This window comes from Doryrhamphus excisus, linkage group LG2 (genome assembly GCF_037039965.1).
Source record: "Doryrhamphus excisus strain RoL-2023G ecotype Guam linkage group LG2, RoL_Dexc_Guam_v1.1, whole genome shotgun sequence".
Classification (NCBI taxonomy): Eukaryota; Metazoa; Chordata; class Actinopteri; order Syngnathiformes; family Syngnathidae; genus Doryrhamphus; species Doryrhamphus excisus.
The window spans coordinates 14,214,917-14,239,945 of record NC_136358.1 but is presented as its reverse complement, the minus strand read 5'-3'; the positions used below and the strand labels follow the sequence as shown (position 1 = coordinate 14,239,945).

Genomic DNA, 25,029 nt, shown 5'->3' with positions numbered 1-25,029 from the left:
GTTATTAACCTGTAAATATTTAATTATTTATTTTCACTATATAGTTTTTTATTTTTTGTTAGTTTTATTAATTTATTTTGTATATATTATTTTGTATTTATTTGTATGTATTATTTTCTGAAGACATGTCTTTTGTCTCAGCTGTCGGTTTCTCTCGCCGACGGCTTTTTCCCCCCAAGTAAACAATTCCACTCTCCCAGACCGCCATATGTCATTTTCCTGTCTGACCGTTTAGCCTGTGTACCCTCTAGCCCCTTGTGTCCCAGTAAGTTACAGTACAAATTCACAGTCCTTAAAATGCAAAAGTATGACAAACACAGCATATAAAAGAAAATGCATAGCAAACTATTACATAATATATCGGCCCTGGGTGCAACTACGACATCATTGATGTGTTTATGGGAAGTTTTAATTAAGATTTGATTTAACATCAGTATGTATGACAATTTTTTTCTTCAGTCTATCTATGGTAATTTGACTTTTGGGTGGTAATAAGGACTGATTACACTGTCTGGCTGCCCACTGGCACAAAGCTTATAGTGTAAACAGCTTAAATTGTGACTATGTAGTCATGGCAACTGATTTGGACTCTATGTTTGACCTTGTGAAACATGGGTGACAAAGAGTAACGGGCCACAATATCCCATAAAAACTATTTGCAATGAACCTTAACACATGTAGCCTCTGTGTGTGTGTGTGTGTGTGTGTGTGTAATTACGTATTTGTGTATTTGTGGCACCAAAATAGCAGCTGACCTACAAGGGTCCCTTGAGAAATGCCTCTGCCGTGCTGTTGATACCCATCAGAGACAATCCTGTTAAAGAAAAACAAGAGAGAAATTCAGTTGTATTTCACACTCCGGGAAAGCAAGCCTGCTTGACAATAACAAGGTGACCTATACGCAAACACACAAAACATACAATGGAAAGGCAGATGATGGAGTAAAATCAATTGGTGGATAGAAAGAGGAGAAAAATAGTCGGTAAAAAGTGGGTACAGGTATACTCAATGAAGAGATACAAGACAGTGTGTGGTGATGTTTTAGCATCGAAGGTGGACTGACTGGTCCAGAAGGTGACTCACGGTCACCATGGCAACAGAAACACACACCATTGTCCTGATTGTATGCCAACACATCATCCAAATGAAAGGCTATTGATTTAACATGCACTACTCACCAAACGTTAGCGATAATCGGCTGTTGGGTGAAATTGCAGCATGCCTTTGGATTTGACTTGACAATATTAAAGACTTAATACTAGACAGAGTCAAATGTGCTTGTGATCTGTAACAACTTTCAAGATTATGACTCCGGACTTGACATGACCTGTTTTGTATTGACTTGAGATTTGACTTAGATTTGCACTTGCACATAGAAGAGACTTGACTTGAAACTTGGAGTTGAAGACTTGACTTCCTTGAGACTTGTAACTGCAACACACTGACTTTCGCCCATCTCTGATGAAATGCAATATAAATTTTACAGGTGAACCCAGAGCAAAACAGAAGCCTTGGTGTCATGGTCGAAACGTGATTTATGGATGCATTTGATTCATGGATACACCTGTTGTAAATGTTACTGTTCAGGTCCTTGTTAGAGAACAGCAAGTTGTGCAAAAAGTACTGCAATCACTGGTAAGTTCAACTGTAAAGGTTATACTACATTTTAAATTCGTTCTGAAATGTCACCGAATAGCCTTAACTTTTTTGTGTCATATATCTCTTCTATCTTCTGGTGGTTCAGCTAATGACCATCATTGTAGAACAACAAATGAGCGGACATATCCACATCATAGGATCTCGTTGGCAGCTCGATGTTGCCTTCCTGCCACGACCAACTGTTAAAACCTCCGTCTATAAAAATACACACAAATACAATCCCATTTATCACTCTTTAAAAAGGTTGCTGTTGTCTCTGGCTAAGCGCCCCGGCCCCATCCGCAATTTTATGCATAAGTAAATGGTAAATTTGTGCCACATAAATATGGATCAGCAATTAATAATGGTGGTGGTGTGTGAGGGGACGCCAGGTGCATGCTGAGCCGAGGTTGGCACGCTGCTGGTGGAGCCATTGAGCGTGGACTGGTGGATTTATGCTGCTCGCTGGTTGCCCCTCTTCTCCACAATGTGTGTGTACACAATGGCCACTTCAGTACAACATAAAGAGATAAATAACTTCATCAGTCCAGGGCACTTGAACACAGGCAGATTTTCATGATTTGCACTAGAAATGGATGGATTTTTATTTCATCGTACATAACAAAATACAAGAGCATGAGGTCACAATTACTGTGGTTTCTCTGGATTAGCGTTAAGTAACATAACCTGATTATAAGGTAAGAAATTCTTTTTAGGCACATTTTTCAAGCAGGTCTAAGGGTTGTGGCATTGTCTCTCCTGGTCACTGGTGTGTGGGTGAGTCACAGGAAGAAAAGCTTTTAGTGTTTGGCGCCTGTCTGCTTTTGTTCTGTCCGACTAACAGCTTGTAATGGAGCTAAGGCTAAAATCAAAATCAAAATGGTGTGCTTTCATGTGAGCAGTGAAAAGAGAATGGGATAAAAATTTCAGTATGAAGTTCAAGTTCATGTTCATGTTCAGTGTTTGACTTTCAGGAGGTTTTGCCCTGTTTTCATTCATTTTCTACCGCTTATTCTCACAAGGGTCACGGGGGTGCTGGAGCCTATCCCAGCTGTCTTTACACCCTATACTGGTCGCCAGCCAATCACAGGGCACATATAGACAAACAACCATTCACACTCACATTCATACCTATGGACAATTTGGAGTCGCCAATTAACCTAGCATGTTTTTGGAATGTGGGAGGAAACCGGAGTACCCGGACAAAACGCACGGAGAGAACATGCAGAGATGCCCGAGAGTGGAATCGAAATCTGGTCTCCAGGCTGTGAGGCCTGCGCACAATCCACTCATCAGCCGTGCAGCCCGTTTTGCCCTGTCTTGTTATAATAAAATAATAAATAAATACATTGAAGTCTAAAAGAAGTCCCTTCAGCATAAGAGTTGCAATGTGGTGTTAAGAATGAATAATAGGGATGTAAAGATGACTATGGGGCATTATTTCTTGTCTACAGGTCTCTAACAATCTTTGTAAAAAGTTTTTACTTAGCTATCCAATTTGGTATAGATGAAATAATGATATGATGGATAATCACTGCAGGAGTTGGCTGTTGTGTAAATAACATTCAGGAAATACAGAACACAGAAAATGATGTAGCAGGTTTTTTTTAAGTATTGGCTGGGGGTGATGCTGAGGAATATCATCTAATTGAAAAGGAAAAGTTACACTAAGCGCAACAAAAAAAAAGTGTGTATGTGATCAATAATCCTGCACACTAATTACTCAGAGCTGAGCGTTCCTATTAGGTAGCCAAATATCAAAATATTGACTCCTGAAACAGAATGAAGACATTTATCCTGAGTTAATCTTTTAGAACAACAAAACCAGCAAGGGATAGCTAAAAAAAAAGAAATAAATATTGTGCAAGAGTGGCAGTGGGCTGTGTGTGTGTGTGTGTGTGTGTGTGTGTGTGTGTGTGTGTGTGTTGTCCGTCTGGCGTGGTGAGAGCAGGCTGGCTCCCCTGTAGAGCACAATCACTCTGCTTGGCTAAACACAATCACACAACCTTAAACCCAACTCACATCTCCCAGTGAGAGTCGACATTGTGTGCGTGTGTGTGTGTGTGTGTGTGTGTGTGTATAGGACAAAAGGCAGTCCCATCTGTTCCATTGTCACAGGGTTTTTAAAAGGGATCGGATAAACATGACATTTGGGATGAGTGACCAAACTCTCATTATAAAGCCTGACATCAGACCTCTGTGACTCTGTGCATCAGGTAAACCTCCCTACATCACCTACTATACTTGCACATATTAGAATAGTGCCTGCCTTTCCAATTGTGCGACTGCATTTTTTAAAAAATAAACATATTTCTATGAGTTGCATAACTTGTTTTTTCCCACGTTGTTGTCAGCACGCTGGTTTGTGAAGTCTCCCCGTGCGAGGATTAGCAGCCCATTGGCCTAATCAGAGGCAGTAATCAGACTATTCTCTATCATGACAACAATCAGTGAGAGAGAGAGACGCACACATCTGCCTATTAAGCTGACTTCTAATGCTGCGATAGTGATGAAACATCTGGTGGTTCAGGGCTCAATGTTAATGAAGAAGAGAGATTGGGACACATGCAGATGGCCAAACCTATAGTCATTATCTGTTTCTGGGAACAGAAGTTCACAATAACTGTGGCCTTCAAGTTCAAACGTTTATGTTTTGTTTACTTGCCGAGACCTGATTGCAGACGTTTTGTGTTAAGAAGGTCGAATAAAGCGTTCTAACTGGTTCCAGAAAACAATATTGAGTAGAAGTAGAAGTTTCAGCAAAATACCAGTTCTCAACAAAAAAGGAAGATATTTCAAGCATAATTTTCACTTTGGCACACATTAGCACAACTATGCCATAACATAAACAACATAAAAAAGCATTTTACATGAAAATAATGTATTTACAAATATAAGACCATAATTTCCAATTTCAATACAATTCATCACAATATCCTAATTACAAATTAGTGAGGTATGGAGTCAGAGGATTAGCTTTGAACTGGGTTAAAGGATATTTAGCACACAGGAGGCAATATGCGAAACTCGGAGGATATACATCTATGAGCTTGAATGTATCGTGTGGCGTACCCCAGGGGTCAATACTGGGACCAAAGCTGTTTAACCATTTGATGTTTACAAAGTATAAGGAAGACACCTGAAACACTGTGTGTGCATACAATGATGCTATAGTATGTTGATCCAGTCACACATCAACTAATTCATCACTACAATGTCTGTACTCAAACTGCAGCTACACACAATAACCCGCATACAGAATCTGCGCCTATTCCAGTTGTATTTCATTTGATTGGTGATTCCTGTCAAAATGGTCTGTTTTAATTTATTCTACCCATGGCCCGCCTCCGGGCATGCTGTGATTGGTCACAAGCCCAAAGTGCTTCTTAACTATGAACCATATAAGGAAGTCCGCCCCTTTGTGACATCACAAAAGAGCAGTTTTTGAAACCAAGCATTTTGAGCCATCCCAATAAAATAAATCCCATTAATATGTCTTCGGTAGCGAATGAGTTAATGATCTACCACTTTTGTTGTGTGAATCCCGCCATCTATCCGAACAACAAAGTCAATCATGTGAAGATGCACTGAAGGAGTTTGCTTTCTTTCCCGAAAGAAAGATTGTAACCAAAACATTCCTAAAGTTGGAGCCCAACAGGCCGACAATTCATAGGCACACACATGTCTAGTCTTTGGGAAAAGTGAACCCCCCACTGCAGTTAGCATGAGGTTATACGTGTGCGGCGTTATGTGTGTTTCCTGTCTGGTTGTGTGTCGGCTGTGAGACAAAGAGTCCAGTAAAACGCTGGCCGTGGAATAAAAGAGTCATTGTTCACCAAGGTGGTCCCAACAGGACCTCCAGCCCAAGCCCTCGATGTACACAAAGCATACAGTACACACGCACTGGCTCAAATATATACACAATGCTTATGCAGAATAACAGCTTTGTGGTAGAGGGTGGCAGTTGCACAGAAGTAAATATTTGGGTGTTGGATATAAACGGTAAAAATCACACACACGAGTGTGTCATTCTAGCTACTTCCTTCCTGTCGAGTGATGATGTTTAGTCTCCCCTCACCACACTCTGATTGGCGCATTTGATCTCTTCCACTTCCTGTTTGCAACCCCGCACCCCTCCAGCACCTCTCCAGGCGCAGATCTGGGATCAGCCTACTCATGGTAAACGCTTCAGGAGGATGGTTGATCACTCGTCTGAGATCGGATCCTTGTGTTCTACAGCTGATTCATCCCAGTGGTCTGAGTCACAGACAGGCTAATGAGGACACACTGGATAGATTAACTGGTGGGATACAGATGGTTTTTTTTTTAAACTCTACTGCACAGCACAGGTACTGCCCCCTTTGGGGGTCTTTTTTTACATGACTGCATGCATTTGTTTGCCAACTCTTCTACTCCTGAATCCTTGAAAGCAAAACGGTGAAAATTTGGTAAAACATGCAACCCCATTGCATTGACTGGGCTACTGTTTTTCTGGGAAAAACACCACATGGTGGCGCCATTATTAAACCCCAAAGTTTTACCCCCGTGAATCGGATTAACTAAGGCGCCGGGCAAGGACTTACCAACCAATTCTCCATAAAACCCTGTCCATTCGTCCAATAATTACTGTATTTTCCAGTAAAAACTTACCACTTCCACATGGATTGGGAGGATAACTTTTTTCCTGGACATGCCATGGCTGCAGTGTAAAGGTCATGTAATGTCATGTCTCATCAATGGATCTTTACTGACGCCCAGTGACCATAATGCTACAAATGATGAAGAAAATAATAATAATAATAATAATAATAATAATAATAATAATAATAATAATAATAAGCCATAGTAGACCACAAAACATGGATCATTTATTAGGATCATTTATTAAAATTACTTTTATTGGTTTACAGTCCTTATATGTATATGTTTTTTTCCCTCTTCATTTCCTACTCCACAACAATTTAAGCGTCCGGAAAATACAGTGTAAATCATGTATGCTAGCATGTCTACGAAACGTATTTTGACCACAATCCTTTGGCCGCCTCAAACGTGAGTTACAGTCGTGAGAAAAAATTAGGACACTCCAATCTTCAACATTTCACTCCCCTTGTCAGATCAGGAGCCAAGCTGGTAGCTGGGTCAAACACTGACGTCTTTTGTTATTTTTCAACCTGGTTTTCTAATCTGTGATCACTTGGTGGGAACAGCACAATTGCAAAACACAATTCGGAGGAAGAAGGGAAGTAAAACAGGGGCTATTGTCACAATGGGAACATTTGAAAACTAGAGGAAATTGCTTTGTTAAAGCCTCAGTGTGCAACGCTAATACATAGAGTCATATGACTGTATGTATTTGTTTATGGAAGCCAAATCTTGGACTCCTGAGACAGTGCACACAAAGCGGGGAAAATTTGCCAAATACACCATAAAACCCAAACCAGATGAAATTTCTCCCACAGTTGAATGCACTCCACTAAACACCCTCTGTAAGTGAGTGTTTAGTTTAATTACCTTTAGGAGACTGACAAGCACTTCTGTACCTGTACTACATGTATGTCTTCCAAAGCATTCTGACAAGAACCCCAAGGGGGCGCAACACGAGACATTTACGGAGTACTGAATGCATTCAAGAGAAAAATATTTATTAAGGCCCTGTCTGGGAAGGAACAAAGTGGCTTAATGTTACTATTTGCAACACAGGCAAATTGTAGTGTAGCGATTCACTACCAACGCTCCATTGTACCTGTTGCACAGCTCCCTTTTAGCAGTCACATCCACAGAAAGCTGCATAGAGGGTTGTAAAAAATAAAAAATAAAAACACTTGGGGCTGTCTTGGCTTTGACAGGTCTGAGCAAAGAAAACGATATCTCAGCAAACGATGTCTAGAGAAAAAAAAAAAAGAACAAAACACACGATGGCTGATGTCTCTATTCACTTAAACTGTCACACACCCTGGAGAGACCTTACTTCCTCTGACAGTCAGACAAATTATAGCTCTCCTTTTCCTCGTCGCTCCCACTCTGAGGCACCTATTTGGCAAATTGTCACTCTTTCTTCAAAATGTAAACTGTCTGAAGATGTTCGGGAGGACATACATGCATGGACCCCAATAGTCAAAATGTTATGGCTGGACAATGTACAATACAGGAGATAAACCAATCAAATGATCAATACTAAGGCTGAATCCCAAATATACCCCTTACTCCTCATCTTATCCCTTATGTCTAGGTTTTGCATGTTCTGTGCTCTCCTTATTTAAAGGGGTAAGAGGTAAGGAGTAAGGGGTCTTCAGCCCTAGAAACTAGGGGTACAACTGGGATTCAGTCTTAATCTGTCCATCTGACACAGTAAAGTCTCGTTATATCGATATCGGTTATAACGAATTACTGCTTATTACGATACTATTTTCATTTCCCGGCAAATTTCTAGTCTTTTATGATATAATTAGTTCCGTTAGTACGATACCCGGTTATTATGATAATCCGGTTACTACGATGCCCTTTTCATCTCCTACCAGCCAATTTGGTCTGCTTAAATCGATACAAAAGCAGCTTAACTCAATCTTTGCTAAAGGATTTCAATACCAAAAAAGAACACTGCGAACGGCTGCTTCCAGTCAACTTTATTTTTCACACTTCCACCACCAGAGCGCAGCACACACACCGATTCCCGCACTTCCTGGTTCACAGGTCATGCTCAACCCGCCCCACATAGCTGGCCAAACACATGCCTGCAACAGAAGAACCAACTGACATAGCATACACACCTATTCCAACGAAGACACAAGCGTACAAATACATGTATTTAATTGTGTTGTATTCAGATATCTTTTTATCGCTTGCAATAATCACTGGTTGGTTCTTCTGTTGCAGGCATGTGTTTGGCCAGCTATGTGGGGAGGGTTGAGCATGACCTGTGAACCAGGAAGTGTGGGAATCGGTGTGTGTGCTGTGCTCTGGTGGTGGAAGTGTGAAAAATAAAGTTGACTGGAAGCAGCCGTTCGCCGTGTTCTTTTTTGGTATTGAAATCCTTAAGCAAAGATTGATTTAAGCATTGTTCTATACTTCTTTCTTTCACTTGTTGGAATAACTCCATATTGCGAGTTTTCCGTTCGTCCAGTCTTGAAATTTAGTTTGGATCAAAAACAAACTTTCCGCAGCAGTTCAGTGCCGATTGATCGCCTCCATTTTTAAAAGCTGCGTGTTACATCATATCTGAGCACGCGCTGAAAGAACTAATGTTTTATAATTAAACTCTGGACATGTTTTACATAGATATATACTTTCTTTTTAAAGAAAAACTGGACTTGTGAATAAAGTATAGAAGAAGAACGCACCCTGACAACTTTCCGCGGGTGCAAGATACCTCAATCGGATTGGGGAAAGGAATATTCCACCCCGGTGAATCCAAATATATGCTCATTCGGATTGCCACTTTTTTTTCGGAATGAGGTGTATACAAAGGTTCAATTCTTTCCGTTCGAGCAAATAAACCAAATATTTGGGTCCATGTATACGTGGCTAATGTTGTGGAATCATTTTAAATAAAAGTCCAATCTGATTTGAAAGTTGTTTTTCTGCATTACTTGATAAAAAATAGTGTCTCATTTATTGTGGTCAACAAAAAGGAAAAATCTGCCCCATATAAAATGACCTTCACCCCATGCATTTTGTCTGGAGTCGAACAGAGCATATACTGTATTTTTCTAATCAGCTTTCTCACGGGCATTCACACACACGCAAGTAGATTTAGTACATTATCATATTCCAAAGTGGAACAAGAGCAATAATTCTATCTCAGCATGGTAACAAATGCTATTTAAAGGAGATTAATTCCACAAGAGGATTATTCCCCGCAGTACACATAATAGGAAGGGAGGATGGGTTCAGTGGGTGGTGGACAACATTTGATCTCACAAACATCTCTATAATCCCAGGTGGAACACGTGCTGGTGTTCAAAAGACTGTGTGTGTGTGTGTACTTGTATATACAGTTAGAATGAATGATCTAAAGGCTCGCAATGAAATGCAATTCTTAGCCCTACAAAGTCTAACATGCAGTGTAAGTGTAACAGATGGCAGGTGGTGTGGCTCTACAAGACTACGTTGTAAAATAAATATTATATCAACCCAAATGTAAGAGATAAAATCCTGAATATCCTTTGTAGATCCCTCTTTTTATTATTCTTTTTTTTTAAATTGGCATCAATTGTGTGTTAACTTACCCAGCTTTTTTCCCCCCAGTGGGTCTCTGTGTCACAGCTGCATCTCTCAAGGTCACTGATGTGCGTGAGTGCAAAGAAGAAAAGCACTTGCTAACACCACCTGCTTGGTTTGCTTGTTTTAATCTTATCGAATATAAGACAACCCATCTTTTTCAGACTTACAATAATAGATAACGTATAGGGATGCTCCAAAATGTGATTCACTGGGAGTATGGAATAAGCAGCTTTGTTCTCGCCATCTCTTTTATTGTTTCTGTGTGTCTGTCACTCGCTCTAATGGGGAATCTAGCCTTCTGCACCTCCTGATATTGTTCATATATTCATTCAATACAAATAAGCATCGAGTTCTTCCAGGTTCATGTCCATTAAAAAAAAAAAAAAAAAAAAAACTCCATTCAGTCTTACAAACTGACCAAACAATTAGACAGAGACACTCAATACATTTAAACAACCCTGATGGAGGAGGGCTTACAATGAATCATTAATGAATCACAACCACCTACAACTCCCAATTACAAAAGCTTAATGAATGTAGCCTCTACTTCTATTTAACCAGGTTATTTGTCCTTTTTTTATTTGTATCATTCACAGCTAATTCGCAATGCATCAGTTTCTGTACTACAGCCATTCCTCGCCAAGTTGTACTTCGACTCTCACGGTTTTCCAAGAAGGTCCCACTCTAACCGAAACGGACGCTAACCAAAGATATTATTACTATTAGAAATACTGTAAATCCAATTCATCCATTCCAGGAAACCAAAAAATTTAATACAGACCATGTTTTTACAGTTTTATAATCATAGTTTTGAATGCAGAAAATTATTCAAATATACATAAATGCATGCAAACAATGAATTAATGGGATAAATGAACAGTTCTGGTTACTTTTAACTTAATTGAATGTGATTCTTGACATCCTCTTCAGCATCACCTTCTTGTTTTGCCATGACTTATTTTTTGATTCTAATTTTCTCAATAACCCAAAATGAAGGCAAGGAAATTTACCAGCCTTATAAATCTTATGTCTATATTTGGTAATATGGGTTTAAAGGTGACTATAGGGCTGTTATGTCATGTCTAGAGGGCTCTGATGTACAACAAACATAATTAGAAGGTCATAAAGAGGTTTTCCCCACTCCAAATACTAAAATATTTGTTTTATATAGTAAATAAGGAATCCTGCTTTGCGGAAAGTCACTTCACGATGGGGTTTGGAACTAATCAACTGAGATAAAAGTTGGGCAACTGTACACCTGACTGACGCAAGTGTTAGGAGCTGTTGAATGCTGGACCCCATCGGATCATCAAACTATTGTAGTAGAGAAATGCATCTTTTTTCCCCATTACAATTTACAATTTCATTGATGTTAAAGATATGATTAAAAGAGTTGTCTTTTATTTCGGATTATTTTTCCAGTGGGTTTCAGTAGAAAATAGAAACTGTAATTGTATTAGCCTTAAATGATATTTTACCACATCTACTGCGTCCAAAGGTGGCGTTCAAGCACCTGAGTGCATCAGAAAAAAGCAAAAATGCATCACCGTGATTAAAAAACTATGACAAGTACAAAGCAAACACACCTTTCTGTAACCACAAGATGTGTGTGCGCATGTGGTGCAGCTAATCATTGTCATTACAGCTGTTGGGGAAAAAGTGTTTCCAAACAGGCAATCAAAGCTCGTCTCAATAATTAGCCGAGGGGAAGACGTCTTTCCTCCCATTGCGACCATTCTCAGGACAACAAAATCAGATCTGTCCCCTATTTAGACACACAAACTGCACAATTCTCGATTTATCTGTGCATGTGTGTGCACACACTGGTTACTTGTATTGTAAAGCAGCTTGACTGAAAGTGACAGAACATTTGAAGCAGAAAAAAAAACATGCGCACGCAATAACACCATCAAGAGCAAAATGCCTCTAATTTTTCCATCAGACAAGAGCGCTGTGCAATAATATTCACATCAAATACATTATTGTCCCCTTCTTTTTGCTATTTAGTCCCCCCCTGTCCTCACCTCAGACAGTGGGAGAACAAAGTTGATGTGTCAAAGGAGGCGGGGTAATAAGCACATAACTACTGGCTCTGTCTATCCCAGTGGAAATCTCCATCCTCTCTGCTGAGAGCGCTCTCTCTAAAGGCGAACAGTGTTCACAGTAAAGGTCCTGTTCGCTTTAATAAGGAGCGTTACGCTGATGCAGCTGTCAGCTCACATGGGAGTGGGGCCGTCTAGTTCTATTTGGCATGCATTTACTTACAACTACAGGTGTGTGTGTACGTATTATGTCACCTTGCATCATCGTGGTGCAGAGCTAGAGATGGCATGTGTTTAGAAGAACAACAGATGCTTTGTTCCGCTAATTAGCACAGAGCAGGTATACAGTTGTGTGTGTTATCAAAACTCAAGACTCCCATCACATAAAATACATATGTCTGCCTTGTTAAATTCAAGACTAAAAAAAGATGCATTTTGAGACGTGTAGAGAAGCCTGCCTTTTTTTTTTTTTACAAGTTGATCTCTGAATCGACAGCCATCAAAGTCAGATTGACGCCGCTGGCCTAATGAAGCCATGTCACCGGCTGTGACACAATGCCACACTGGTGTCTATGACTACACCTTACACCGAGAAAGAAGTACACCACAATAAGAACCCACAACAGGAAGTAATGATTCCGCTCCTGTGGAGTGAGACAGTACCCTCTCCCAAGGAATAGATAGATAGATACCAGACATTCCACAGTCCCCAAAGATCCAGGATGTGTGGAAGGAGGAAAGACTGGCATTTTCATAAGTTTATGGCCATAATCCCAAAATGATTGGCCTAAAAAAAAACACTGCAAACTTGACTGGTTTATTTTGCCGGTCATGGTGGTGAGATAAGGCGATCCCCCACCTTCTATGGCAGGTGTCTCAAACACACGGCCCGCGGGCCAAATGTGGCCCGCGGGCCAAATGTGGCCCGCAAGACACTAGTTTGAGGCCCCCGCCTTGATATGAAAGTTTAATGTTAGTGCGGCTGGCGCAAGTTTGATATGGATGCTGTATGGTATCATGTACCCAGAAAAACAACTGTTAACTAACTGTTAATAGTTATCCTCTCTATCCATGTGGAAGTGGTAAGTTTTGGGCTATTTAAGTTTAAAGGAAATAACTACCGTTTAGGTCGCTAGCTCTCTAGTTTGCGAGTTAGCATGTGTCTCAAAGTATAAATGTGACTATAGTCGTGTTTTGTCATGTCTACAGGGCTCTAATAATGCTTTAATTTTAATCTGAAAAAAATAATTTGTCTACCCACCAACTATATGTGGTTTCTTAAGTTTTTATTATTTGCCGTTTTATTATTATTATTATATTTATTTATTACTGATTGATTGATTTTCTTTATTTGTTCATTTATTTTTCATCTTATTTTGTGCAGAAAAATAAAAATTAAAATATTTGAGAACAGTGGAATGTTTTATCAGAGCTTTTATTGTAGAAAATCGTAACCAAAGCACTGAAAAAGTATATTTTTCTGTTTTTAATAAATGCTTTTTTTTTTTTTTGGAAAACCTGACGTGGCCCAGCCTTGCCCAGACCCTAGCTCCAGTGGCCCCCAGGTAAATTGAGTTTGAGACCCCTGCTCTATGGTGTCTGACTTTCCAAGTTTCTGTCAATAAAAGTGGTCCTCCAGAAGTGTGTGTGAGTATATGTAAACTCAAAGTAGATTGGATACACATACAGTACACACCTGTACATATACGTATGACTAAAAAACAAACAAAAAAAACAAAACACTAATGACTTCCAGATTCAACTAAACATATTACTGTTGCCATCTATTCTATGCAACAAAAACAGGAAGACAGCAAGCTGAATGTAGACTTGATATGACATGATTCCACTGCTAGAACCATGCGACCATAAAAGTAGGAGCTCCATATAGTTATTGTAACATAACTATACATTGTCAGACATACTTGCCTCCTCTCACACTTGATCAATGCAATCTAATTACATGGAAGTTGACGCAAAGTGCACACACTGAGAAATCATGCCGCAGTTATAGCCAAGAAATCTCTTCATAGCATCAGTAAGACATGAATCACAAGGCTACATATCAACTATACTGTGCTGTTATTTGTTCCTCGTGTGCCCATGTCCATTTATCAGAGACATATGCAGGCTTGTGTCCTGTGCATGTGTGAAATCGTGTCGGGGGTCAACTTGTGCAATAAATCAGGCTTCCACAGCCGATAAAACCAAGGCCCCTCCATGGCGTGAGTCCAAGAAAATCAACCCATTTTGCCTCCTGTCCTGTTTGACTCCTGTGATAGCTGTCAGTCCATTTCAGCTACAGAACATCACACACACACACGTCAATTAGGAGTGGTGGTGAGACGAGCAGCACTGAGCGGATGGGATCACATGTTTATACCCTGCAGCCCCTGTCAGAAAGACACCAATAATACAACAAATATGTCCAGTCAAACAGACAAAAGAGTCAACTATTATGGACAGAAAGCTCCAGAAATTGAATGAATATGAGCTTCCACGCTCAGAAGAATTTCTGCAAGATTTGCAGTGATTTTGTTGAAAGCTTATATACTGTAGTTGCAACAAGCAGGTGGAAGACACTAGTTCAGATCCAACAGTGAGACATGCTGGGCCCGCATCATCAAAACCCTGCACATCAGACAGAGAAGAGACAAAAGAGAAGAAAGGAGCGACACCAGAAGAATTAAGAGGATGTGTGGAACAGAAGGGAAGGGTCATGATAACAATACAACAAAAAGAGACGATGGTTAGACACAAAGTGGTGCTCTCTGCATGTGTGTGTGTGTGTGTGTGTGTGTGTGCATTATAAAAGTGCCCCGACTGTCTTGGCGTCCTATCAGGTGGCATCAAAACCGCGTTCGATCTGGAGGGGGAACTACAAAGTGGATCCCGGGGCTTGCAGAAAGGAGCCTTTTTGATCGCGCTAATTAAAAGCCATTTTGTTTAAAACAAACAGTCTCAAGTCTAATTGGCTCTTTTCCATAAGAAAGAGAAGGATGTTAAAAGTGGAAGAACGCACGGAGGAGGGAGGAAGTGCGTGATAGGTGACGATGGTGTTTGGATCAGAGGGAAGCGTGCATGTTTCCAACAATCACACGCTGCTGCAGCTACTAGGAATACCCACCAACATTCAATACAGGTAGGAGACGACACACAAGGGACCACAATCACAAAAACATGGCAGAGACGAGTTAAACGGCACCCAATTGTGCCATTATTTCCTCTTTCAACAGCACATTATCATGTCAGTTTTAAGTAAATCACACATTTTCCCATTCAGAGGGCAGTTAACATGCTTTATACACACTTGAAGAGGAAGTGTGCAATTGCTGGACCAGGGGTGTCAAACTCAAGCAGACTTTTGATGTTTACATGCCCGAATAATCCAGGCTGAAAAAATACTAGCTAGGACGGCCACATTGGCACTGACAAATAGATAAGTAGGTATCCTACATACATACATGGAACATACAAATTTAATGCACCGCTGTGGTGGTTCAGGCTGGGATAAAATGTGCATGACAGCTGGTGACAGACTTGAACAGATTGTCGGCTTCAGCCAGCCAGTCAGTCATTGCACCTTGTTCCTCAAAATTAGTACACACTTCAAAAATTTGACAATGTCAATTGTGAGTACTGGCTAAATTGGAGTCAACTGGGGTTAAGCAGCCATAGCAGGATATATTATGCACTTCAACCACTGTAGTGATGGGTGAGTGGGAGAAAAAATACAAAAAATGTTAACTGTTATTTTTTCCAACCCTCAATCGTATCTTTACATAAAAACAAACCCAAAAAAAAGCAATCCTGAAAAAATACATGAGAAAACAAGCTAAAAAGAAAAAAAACATGTGCTTTCTGACACAATAGGTCCAAATAAACTCAGTGTTGCTCGCTTGTGTTTACAATTGGAGAACAGGCTCGTTGAGTGACAGACAGGCCAATTTTACAGCGTACATATAACACTACATCACAGCCCAGCTTCCTTGTCTTGCCACAACACAAACGTTCACTTATCTTTTTGATAATAGGAGGGCGCTGAGCTCGTCGTGACAACAAGAGAAGCATGCTTCACAATGCCGAGTGGCGCCTGCAGACAGAGTGACGTGAGATATAATCTGTTCCGAAGAGAATAAGAGGGCGAGGAGGAAGAAAGAAGGATGGCATCTTTTCTATACGAGACGTAATTTGGAGTTGAAGCTGTCAGCAACAAAGCAAAGACAACAAGCTATTGTGAGGGAGGATATCTTTGTAGGAGATGTGTTCACTGAAAAGAGCGGCTGAAACACAAGGAAACAATGTGATGCGCAAAGTGAGTGAAAGTGGAGCTTAATGTGGATGAATTACAAGGTTGCTAGAAAATCTTTAGTGCATGTTTGAAAGAACGCGACGGCGCAGAGAAAAGAAGGGAGCTTTTGCAAATGAGCGTAATTAAAACATAATGCCTTGTTTTCACAAAAGGGAGGCTGCACTCTAAACCAACCACAGCTTGTTTTATAACACCGCCTTTAGCGGGCCTTTTATGAGGCCAACTGTTCCCACCCGCATCCCCATAACTGCAGTTTTAGCATTTCAATCCACTTCATCAGTATTTACTTCAGTATTACTACATCTGCTAGTTCCAGACCTGACCGAGATGAGAGAATTTCCGCAAAGTAGGATCCCTTCTTCATGAATGGAATAGTTTTGTAGTTGGAGCATAGAAACCCTGTTTACAGCCTTCTAATTGCAATTTTTAGGCAATTTGTTATAGCACCCCTATAGTCATCATCCATCATGATTCCAGCTCTGTATTACCAAAAGAAAGATGCTACATATATACTGTGTGTGTATAATCCCACTCGGAAAGGATCACCATCCATAGCAAATTAATCCTGGAAAGCTGTCCGCCTTGCCACAAGACATATTAATAACACAACGCAATAGGATTGTATTGTTTCTTAGCTCATATGATGTATTAATAATCCGATTTTGCATGGACCCTTCAGGAAGGAAGCTAAAAATAAAATGAAATTGAGGATCAGATTAATGAGGTAAACGTAATGATCTGTAATGATCAAAGACGATCAGTGTTGGGCAAAGTATAGCCACCAATTAGTAAAACAAGCGCAGGAAAAAGGGGACTAAAATATGCATCACCGGTACTGATGAAAAGACGGGGTCAGAGTGAATGGACTAATTTCACAAACGAAACGACGTGCACAAGACGTGTGTGTGTGTGTGTTCTTAGGAAAAGGGGGTAGTGTGTACATACAGTAAGGGGGCGTTGTTTAGATTTCCCCCGTGTCTATGAGCAGGGAGAGGTCCCAAGAGAGCGCCAGCAGAGAAGCTGGCTTTACTTTGATAACAATAATAAGGTAACTCATCATATTGGCACAATGAAGATCATCACTGCCGTTTGATCCATGAATGAAGCTTGTTAGAAAAGAACTGGGGGGGGAAAGTTTGGAAACTGATACCCACTTATTTTATTCATTAGGGATGACTAGTGTACTGTTCTACTTCAACTAGTGAAGCCGATACTGTATAATCAACAAATATAACAAAGGTGTTTGCTAAAGAGAAGACGTCAGTGGATAAGTGAGGGTTTGGTGTTGTTTATATGTTCCTTCTATGAAAAACTACACAAGTTTGATGTCGCCGTCACCATCATTTCATCATCACTGGCTTCAAGTGTTTTTGGTGATGGTCTTTGTGCTAAATATACCTTTTAGAAATTTAGCCAAAATCCATTTTAATATGTTTCTGAGGGGACATTATGCATGTTTTTGCCAAATTCATCCAAGCTTGGATGTTTTATTTCTGAAATGAAAGGCTTCATTTCGTCACATGTCCTGCGCAACCGGCACTTGCCAAAAAATAAATAAAAAAATCTTAAAAAATTACTTTGTTGTTGCTTTCGGCTTGTTGGCAGCTTCCCCGACCACGTTCCTTGTTATTTCATCAGTTTGAAAGAGATCTCCAGTTTGTCGCAGTATTATCAACATTGATATTACTAATTCGCTACCAAAGATGTACTTTTTTCAACCCGACCGCTCACTCCGAAAGATATATATATACACATCTTTTTGCACAAGAGGCACATAGAGAAGATGATGCAACTCCACAATATACGAGAGCTTGTTTGATGAAGGTTTAAGCCGAAAACAAAATGACCACAAGCTGACAGAAGTGAATTTCTCCCATTGAAATATTACAGGCTGCACGGCAACCATGAAGTGAAAGGACATCTCTCAGTGTTGTGCAAGAGGGAAATTTTAACACATGCGCACGTGTGCACACACAGTTCATTTCTAAATGTGAAAATTGTAAATAGTTCATTTCCAAATAAAAACAAAAACAACCTTTTGTGCTGCACGGAGAAAGAATGGTTAGCACGCAGGCCACACAGCAAGGAGACGCAAGTTTGATTCCACCCTCGGCCATCTCTGTGTGGAGTTTGCATGTTCTCCCCGTGCATGCGTGGGTTTTCTACAGGGACTCCGGTTTCCACCCACATTCCAAAAACATCCTAGGTTAATTGGTGACTCCAAATTGTCCATAGGTATGAATGTGAGTGTGAATGGTTGTTTGTCTATATGTGCCATGTGATTGGCTGGCGACCAGTCCAGGGTGTACCCCGCCTCTCGCCTGAAGACAGCTGGGATAGGCCCCAGCACACATGCGACCCTCGTGAGGATAAGCGGTAGAAAATGAATGAATGAATGAATGAATGAACAACCTTTTTTGTGTTGAGGCATCATTGTTTAGACATGTTGGCTAAATGTACGACAGTGAAATTGATCTTTTTCACAAAAAGCTGTTTTTCTCTTTTTGTTGAGAACTGCTATTTTGATGAAACTTACCTATGTTCTACTGCTGATTACCAAAGTACAAAAATAGGTAGAAACAAACATTATCTATATTTTGGTATACTATGTCTACATAGCCCAAGACCACAACAACCTTCTTGAAAAAGCAATCAAAATCATCAAAAATACTTGGTACAGAGAGTGACTACTTTTGAAAGATGTGTTGCATTGAATGACTCAATACTGTATAGACCCAAATGAGAAATAAGTATGAAAAAGAAGTCATCTTGAGATTTCTACAGGACCAGTTGGTGGCACCAAAAGTCTTTTCCAGTCACTCACACACAACTGACCTGGAAATAAATGCAGCCACAGCGCTCAGACCCTCTGGGAAAAAAGTTCCCCAAAGGAATAACCTTGTCTTTGTCTTCTTGCCTTACATTCAAGTCAAAGTATGATTTGCCAAACACTAAATGTATTAAATTAAAAACAACATTTTTACATTTGGAACAGTACAGTCACACCGCGATAGCCGTACTGCAAGATGAGTACATTCACATGTTTTCAATGCCATAGGAAAGGTTAAGGCCAGTATACATGCTGTTTTTACAAGCCTTGTGTAACTCGTGTCAAGTAAACAATGGGCTCTAGTGAATCACTCAACAATAGCTATATTTTTAGAGCAGTGAATGTGGCAGTCAGCTATGTATGGCCCTGAAGCTGTACACACTTTTGGGCTGTAATGACTTATATGTTACAGGTGTGGAAGAACAACAGAGGTATTGCTCAGCCAGTCGTATTATACTGTATATTATAGATCAGTGGTGATAAAACAGCTCGCTTTGCGTCTGACCTTTTGATAGTAAAGATAACAACCAGAACATTCCTGCCTTGGAAAGTAATTCAATGAAAAGTGTTGCAGAGAGATCATGAAAAGAGACATCACTTAAGCCTATTCACACGCCACTACTTCTGGCAGCCATGCTCACACGCAGTACAGATGAACAGATAGCGAGTATGATGGAGAGAACTATTTGTTTCCAAGGGGAAGACGTTCTTTTTGCAATTAAGATATACAGTATGCTTTGAATAATAGTAGTAGTAGTAGTAGTACATCTACAACTTCAGATGGCAGGAGAAGAAGACTGGGATATTCTCCAGCACATGTTTGGGACTTTATTTACCGTTTTGTTGCTTTGTACGAGATCAACACCCCATTAAAGCTCTGACACTTAGATTTGTCAGCTGAGCCTGGCATGTGTATATGTGTTGAATTGAGGGGGGATATCTTTGAGAGACTGACAGGTGTCACTTTCTGTCTCTTACCTGTCTCTAAAAATGTGTATCGGACCTGGGGACACACACTTGCACACAGCAAGTCATGTGTGGCTTTATGTGCACTTCTGAGTATTTGGTCACGCTACAAATTGTATCCTAAATGAACAATAAATTATAGTTATAGTTGTAAATGTATACTGCAAACTAGGGCTGGTCAATACATAGATATTTTTTTAAATAGATATTTATTTTAAGCACAATATTTGATGTGAAGGTCTCGTGTTTCAAGATGGCCCAAGTGCAAGCTAGGTACATAGTTTGCATTTCACTCCACTTCATCAGTATTTACTTCAGTATTACTACATCTGCTACATTTTCTGTGGCGTTTTTAGTGTTACTTTATTGGTTTTTGTGCCACACTCCCTTAAGCGAGTGCGCATCTACGGATGTTCATCTTGTTACATTTGTAGATTGCGTTTTTCTCATTAGATTTTCTCATTTTTGTGTCTTTTGCTATATTTTTAACCATTTTTGCTGTTTTGTTTGCAGGAACCATGTTTTGATCTGACAAATCTTAAGTAAATTTAATCACATATAGAATTACTACCAATGCAGATGTTGAAGTCTGCTAAAAAAAAGTGGCTCATGTCATCATGGAGTGGATGTAGGAATGTAAGGTTTATAGTGTGTCAAAAAACCCACTATAACTGTGGATAATGACACACGCTTCCCAGTTTCAGCCATCATCCACAACAGTTCAACATATTAAACATCCACAAGCCGCCTTCCTTTACGTTAATGTCCATGTCCATGTGCGTCGGGCAACGAATGGTGGTCACCACCAACATATCAGCCACGCTGACAGTTCTGTTCAGGCGGCAGTGGTTCACAAGGTAGAACAGGTCACCCAGAAACCATAATGTTGGTGCTCCCTTCACTGTTGTGTCCCTGGGCAAGACACTTCACCCACTTTGCCTCCAGTGTTGCCCACACCGGTGTATGAATGTGAATGAATGTTTGGTGGTTGTCAGGGAGGCCAGAGGCGCAAATTGGCAGCCACATATCTGTCAGCATTCCCCAGGGCAGCTGTGGCTACAGATGTAGAATGCCGCCACCAGTGTGTGACTGGAGAGCGAATAATGGGTTCATGTCACTGTGATGTGCTTTGGGTAACTTGGGAAGCACTAAATAAACTTATTATTATTAGTCATAGTAGGTGTCGGAATCCGGTGTCACCACCATTTGGCTCAAATACGGAACAGCGACATTTTCAGGAATTGTGTACAGATGCTTGCAACATAAATTATCGTGCTACAACAAGCTAGGAGACCCGAGTTCAATTCCACCCTCACCCTTATAGTGTGGAGTTTGCATGTTCTCCCGCGCATGCGTGGGTTTTCTCCGGGTACTCCGGTTTCCTCCCACATTCCAAAAACATGCTAGGTTAATTGGCGACTCCAAATTGTCCATAGGTATGAATGTGAGTGTGAATGGTTGTTTGTCTATATGTGCCCTGTGATTGGCTGGCCACCAGTCCAGGGTGTACCCTGCCTCTCGCCCGAAGACAGCGGGATAGGCTCCAGCACCCCCACGACCCTCGTGAGGATAAGCGGTAGAAAATGAATGAATGAACGAACATGAGGTGACCGTTGTAAATCAATGGCAAAAAAGATGATTTAAACACTGACCCAGTCTGGTTCAATTGGTTGCAGTCAGGCAATAGCACCAATAGAATCCGTTCCCTGTTGACTATTTTAATTATGGGATTTAAATATTTTGACAAGCCGAAATATCAGTTTAGCTTTGGATAACCCCTGTCAGAAATATTATGAGTCTTATTGAATCTGAGGATTAAATGTACATTATTTCCATTTTTCATTGAGAAGACATACACAACAGAATAAAGTGTATCAAAACATGGTACAAGTGTTCATAGGCTGAAGGCTACAGGGATAGTTGGAAGAAACTACAAATCAAATCTTTCTATTGGACCGGCTCTTCCTACTCCACCACGTTGCCTTTTCCTGTGGGCAGAGTGGTGATTGGTGGAAACAGCTCACCCCTCAATCCAATCCCCCCAGCAGTCCTTTAAATGTGAATGGATCAGGAAGAGCTGGTAGTCTGTAAAGCTACAGAGCCGTGCCCAGCTGTGCACTCTACTGAACTCTACCTTAGAGACATCCTTTTTATGCAAGATGGGAGGTATTGACTTACTGGATGTTGCGCAGGTAGCGGAGATGCTTGTTCCTGTGAGGTGTGTCCCAAGGCAAAGGCAGGGATGGGATCAGGGCGAGAAGTGGGGGAGGGGTCGAGCGAGGCGGCCGTTTCTACCGTTGAAGGTGCTTTGAGTGGTCGCATTGATTCGTGTCACTTCTCGGTCCCTCTCTCTCTCTTCACCGCTTTCCTGCACTCTCTCCCCTCGCCTTCACTTCACATAACACACACATGCATGCACAAAACAATGAGACAGAAATCACACAATGTAGACACACCACAGGGAGATCACGTCAAATAGATTATTCAATAACAATATGCACACCGTCTAATGTAAGCATATCTGGATTTTCCACAGGAATCCTAACATCCTTTTTATGTTGCTGTACAGTTTACAACAATACAAGTTTGCAAAGGGAAAGGGTGTAATATGCATGCCAAGCCAGAAGACGGCAATGTCCCTTTCTAAAGAAACACAGCATGTGGGTCGGCAACCCACGGGTCACAGTGAGTCTCACTGAAAAGAAAGTCTGAAGCATGTTACTGCACAATTAAATAACAATATGTGTAGCAATATGTTTTATAAAAAAAGAAGGGCCTGGAGCTACTGGAGGTGAGGTGGTGTTGCAGGGACAGGCAGATAGTGACTGCTGTAAAGCAGGGCGGACCTCTCGGAAGCAACCGCAGAGCAATATGTGCCTCACTTAGTCTACCTAAAACCAGTACAGTCACTAAGTCTCCAACTACCAGCCCCCATATTTGTCGCTTTTGGGATATATAATAAGTCACCAAGAGGTTTTGGAAAGTCACCAGACTTAGTGAGAAAACGGCCAAATTGGCAACACTGGGCTGCATATGGGATGGGAATGAGGTGGAAGCCATTCAGACAAGTAACAATTTAGTACAGTATATATTCACTATGAATCTCTGTGTGGAGTTTGCATGTTCTCCCCACGTGTTAGTTTTCTCCGGGTACTCCGGTTTCCTCCCACATTCCAAAAACATGCTAGCTTAATTGGAGACTCCAAATTGTCCATAGGTATGAATGTGAGTGTGAATGGTTGTTTGTCTATATGTGCCCTGTGATTGGCTGGCCACCAGTCCAGGGTGTACCCCGCCTCTCGCCCGAAGACAGCTGGGATAGGCTCCAGCACCCCCACGACTCCCGTGAGGATAAGCTGTAGAAAATTAATGAATGTTCTCTATGATTGAATGGCGACCAGTCTTGGGCAAACTGGCTGGGATAGGTTCCAGCTCACCTGCAACTCTAATGAGAACAAGTGATATAGACAATGGATGGACTTGAAATAGTGAACATTATAAAAAAAAAGTCATGCCTTCAATAATAACCACAACCTTGAACAATAAAAATAAATGTTCGCATGTTGGCCACAAAGTCAGGAGATCGGAAGACCTGGGTTTGATTCTCCGTTTGGGCATCTGTGTGCATGTTCTCCCCGTGCATGCGTGGGTTTTCCAGGTACTCCGGTTTCCTCCCACATTCCAAAAACATGCTAGGTTAATTGGCGACTTCAAATAGTCCATAGGTATGAATGTGAGTGTGAATGGTTGTTATATGTGCCCTGTGATTGGCTGGCCACCAGTCCAGGGTGTACCCAAAGACAGCTGGGATAGGCTCAAGCGTACCCTAGTGAGGATAAGCGGCATAGAAAATGCATGGCTAAACAAAACCACTCAATATAATCCATAAAGTCAGCAAAGTTACAGTCATGCAGTGTTAAGAGATGGCACAAGAAGATGCGTCTGTGAATGTGATGAATGCCCTTTTATCCATGCTATGTGGTGATGCAATAGTTCTAATTGGTGAAACCCTTTGTTTTCCAGGTCTTCTGCTTGTATATACATCCATATTTCAAAATGCATTGTATATGTGGACTACCTTATTTAGAGCATAAGCAATTTCACTCCAGCTAAATCAAATGATTCATCCCTTGCCTCACTGTCCCTCCCCTCTTCTCTGTGTACGCTTCCTCCTTATTCTAATGTGCATTTTGCTGCCCACTGTACCTTGTAAATGCCACAATGTGCCTGAGCAGAGGAGGAAAAGGGCTCAGGGGCAATCAGCGAATGTGCGGGGGCAGACTGGATGTGCTTCAAAGGCTGACAAAACTATATAATATGCTTGATCCCTGTCCAATTCACTTTCACAGTTCAACGGTTAGCCTTCAGTTAAAGTGGCGGAAAACAAAAGGGAGTCATTGGCGTCGTCTTCATTCTAAAGTTAGCTCACACAAGAGTCTGTTTGGGGCGTGTGTGTGTGGGGGGGGGTAAAACAACGACGCGTCTGATCACATGAGTTTGACACACAGTTTTATTCATTCACGGCCGCATTGAAGTCAGCAGACACACACAGCCATCCCTTTGGTGGAGTGTTAATTACAACTATTTCTCTTGGGCACAAAAACAAAAACACATTATTCCTGATTAAATAATCACCCCACATCTGAAAAATCCAACTTCCACACTTTGTTCATACTTGTAGAACTTGTGTAACAGTCCAAAATAAGTTCCACATTCCTTCGGACTGCTACAACACGGTGTTTGTTCTAACTATCCGGGCTCCAATCTTTGTTTTTCCATTTGGTTTTTAATGCATCAGAACAGGGCATCTAAAAGTCTTCATTTGTTGAAAGTTGCATCAAATTAGAATCATGCAAAAGTCTTGATTTGGGTGGGTTTGGTTTATGGATGAGATTAGGGAATAAAATGAGCATGACTTGAAAAGGTCCTATTGTTATTATCTGTATGTTCATCAGTGGAGGACTTCCTCTTTGATTTGATCATTTTTTTTTAAACACAATACAACCCCGATTTTCTGTTTC

General features: G+C 40.9%; 1 protein-coding gene across 3 annotated transcripts in view; it reads right to left on the bottom strand.

The window, feature by feature from the left end:
- sox5 (SRY-box transcription factor 5) overlaps positions 1–25,029 on the bottom strand; it is a 177,219-nt gene that overhangs the window by 147,710 nt on the left and 4,480 nt on the right. The window contains exons 3-4 of one of the 3 annotated variants that reach the window (XM_078798527.1): positions 22,187–22,400; positions 756–814 (exon numbers count right to left, since the gene is read on the bottom strand). Coding sequence is in view for 2 of the 3 variants with exons in the window: in XM_078798521.1 (XP_078654647.1) it covers positions 760–803 (44 nt within the window). In the remaining variant the exon portion in view is untranslated. The remainder of the gene's footprint in view (positions 1–755; positions 815–22,186; positions 22,401–25,029) is intronic. The other 2 variants (XM_078798521.1, XM_078798526.1) reach the window with 2 other exon arrangements.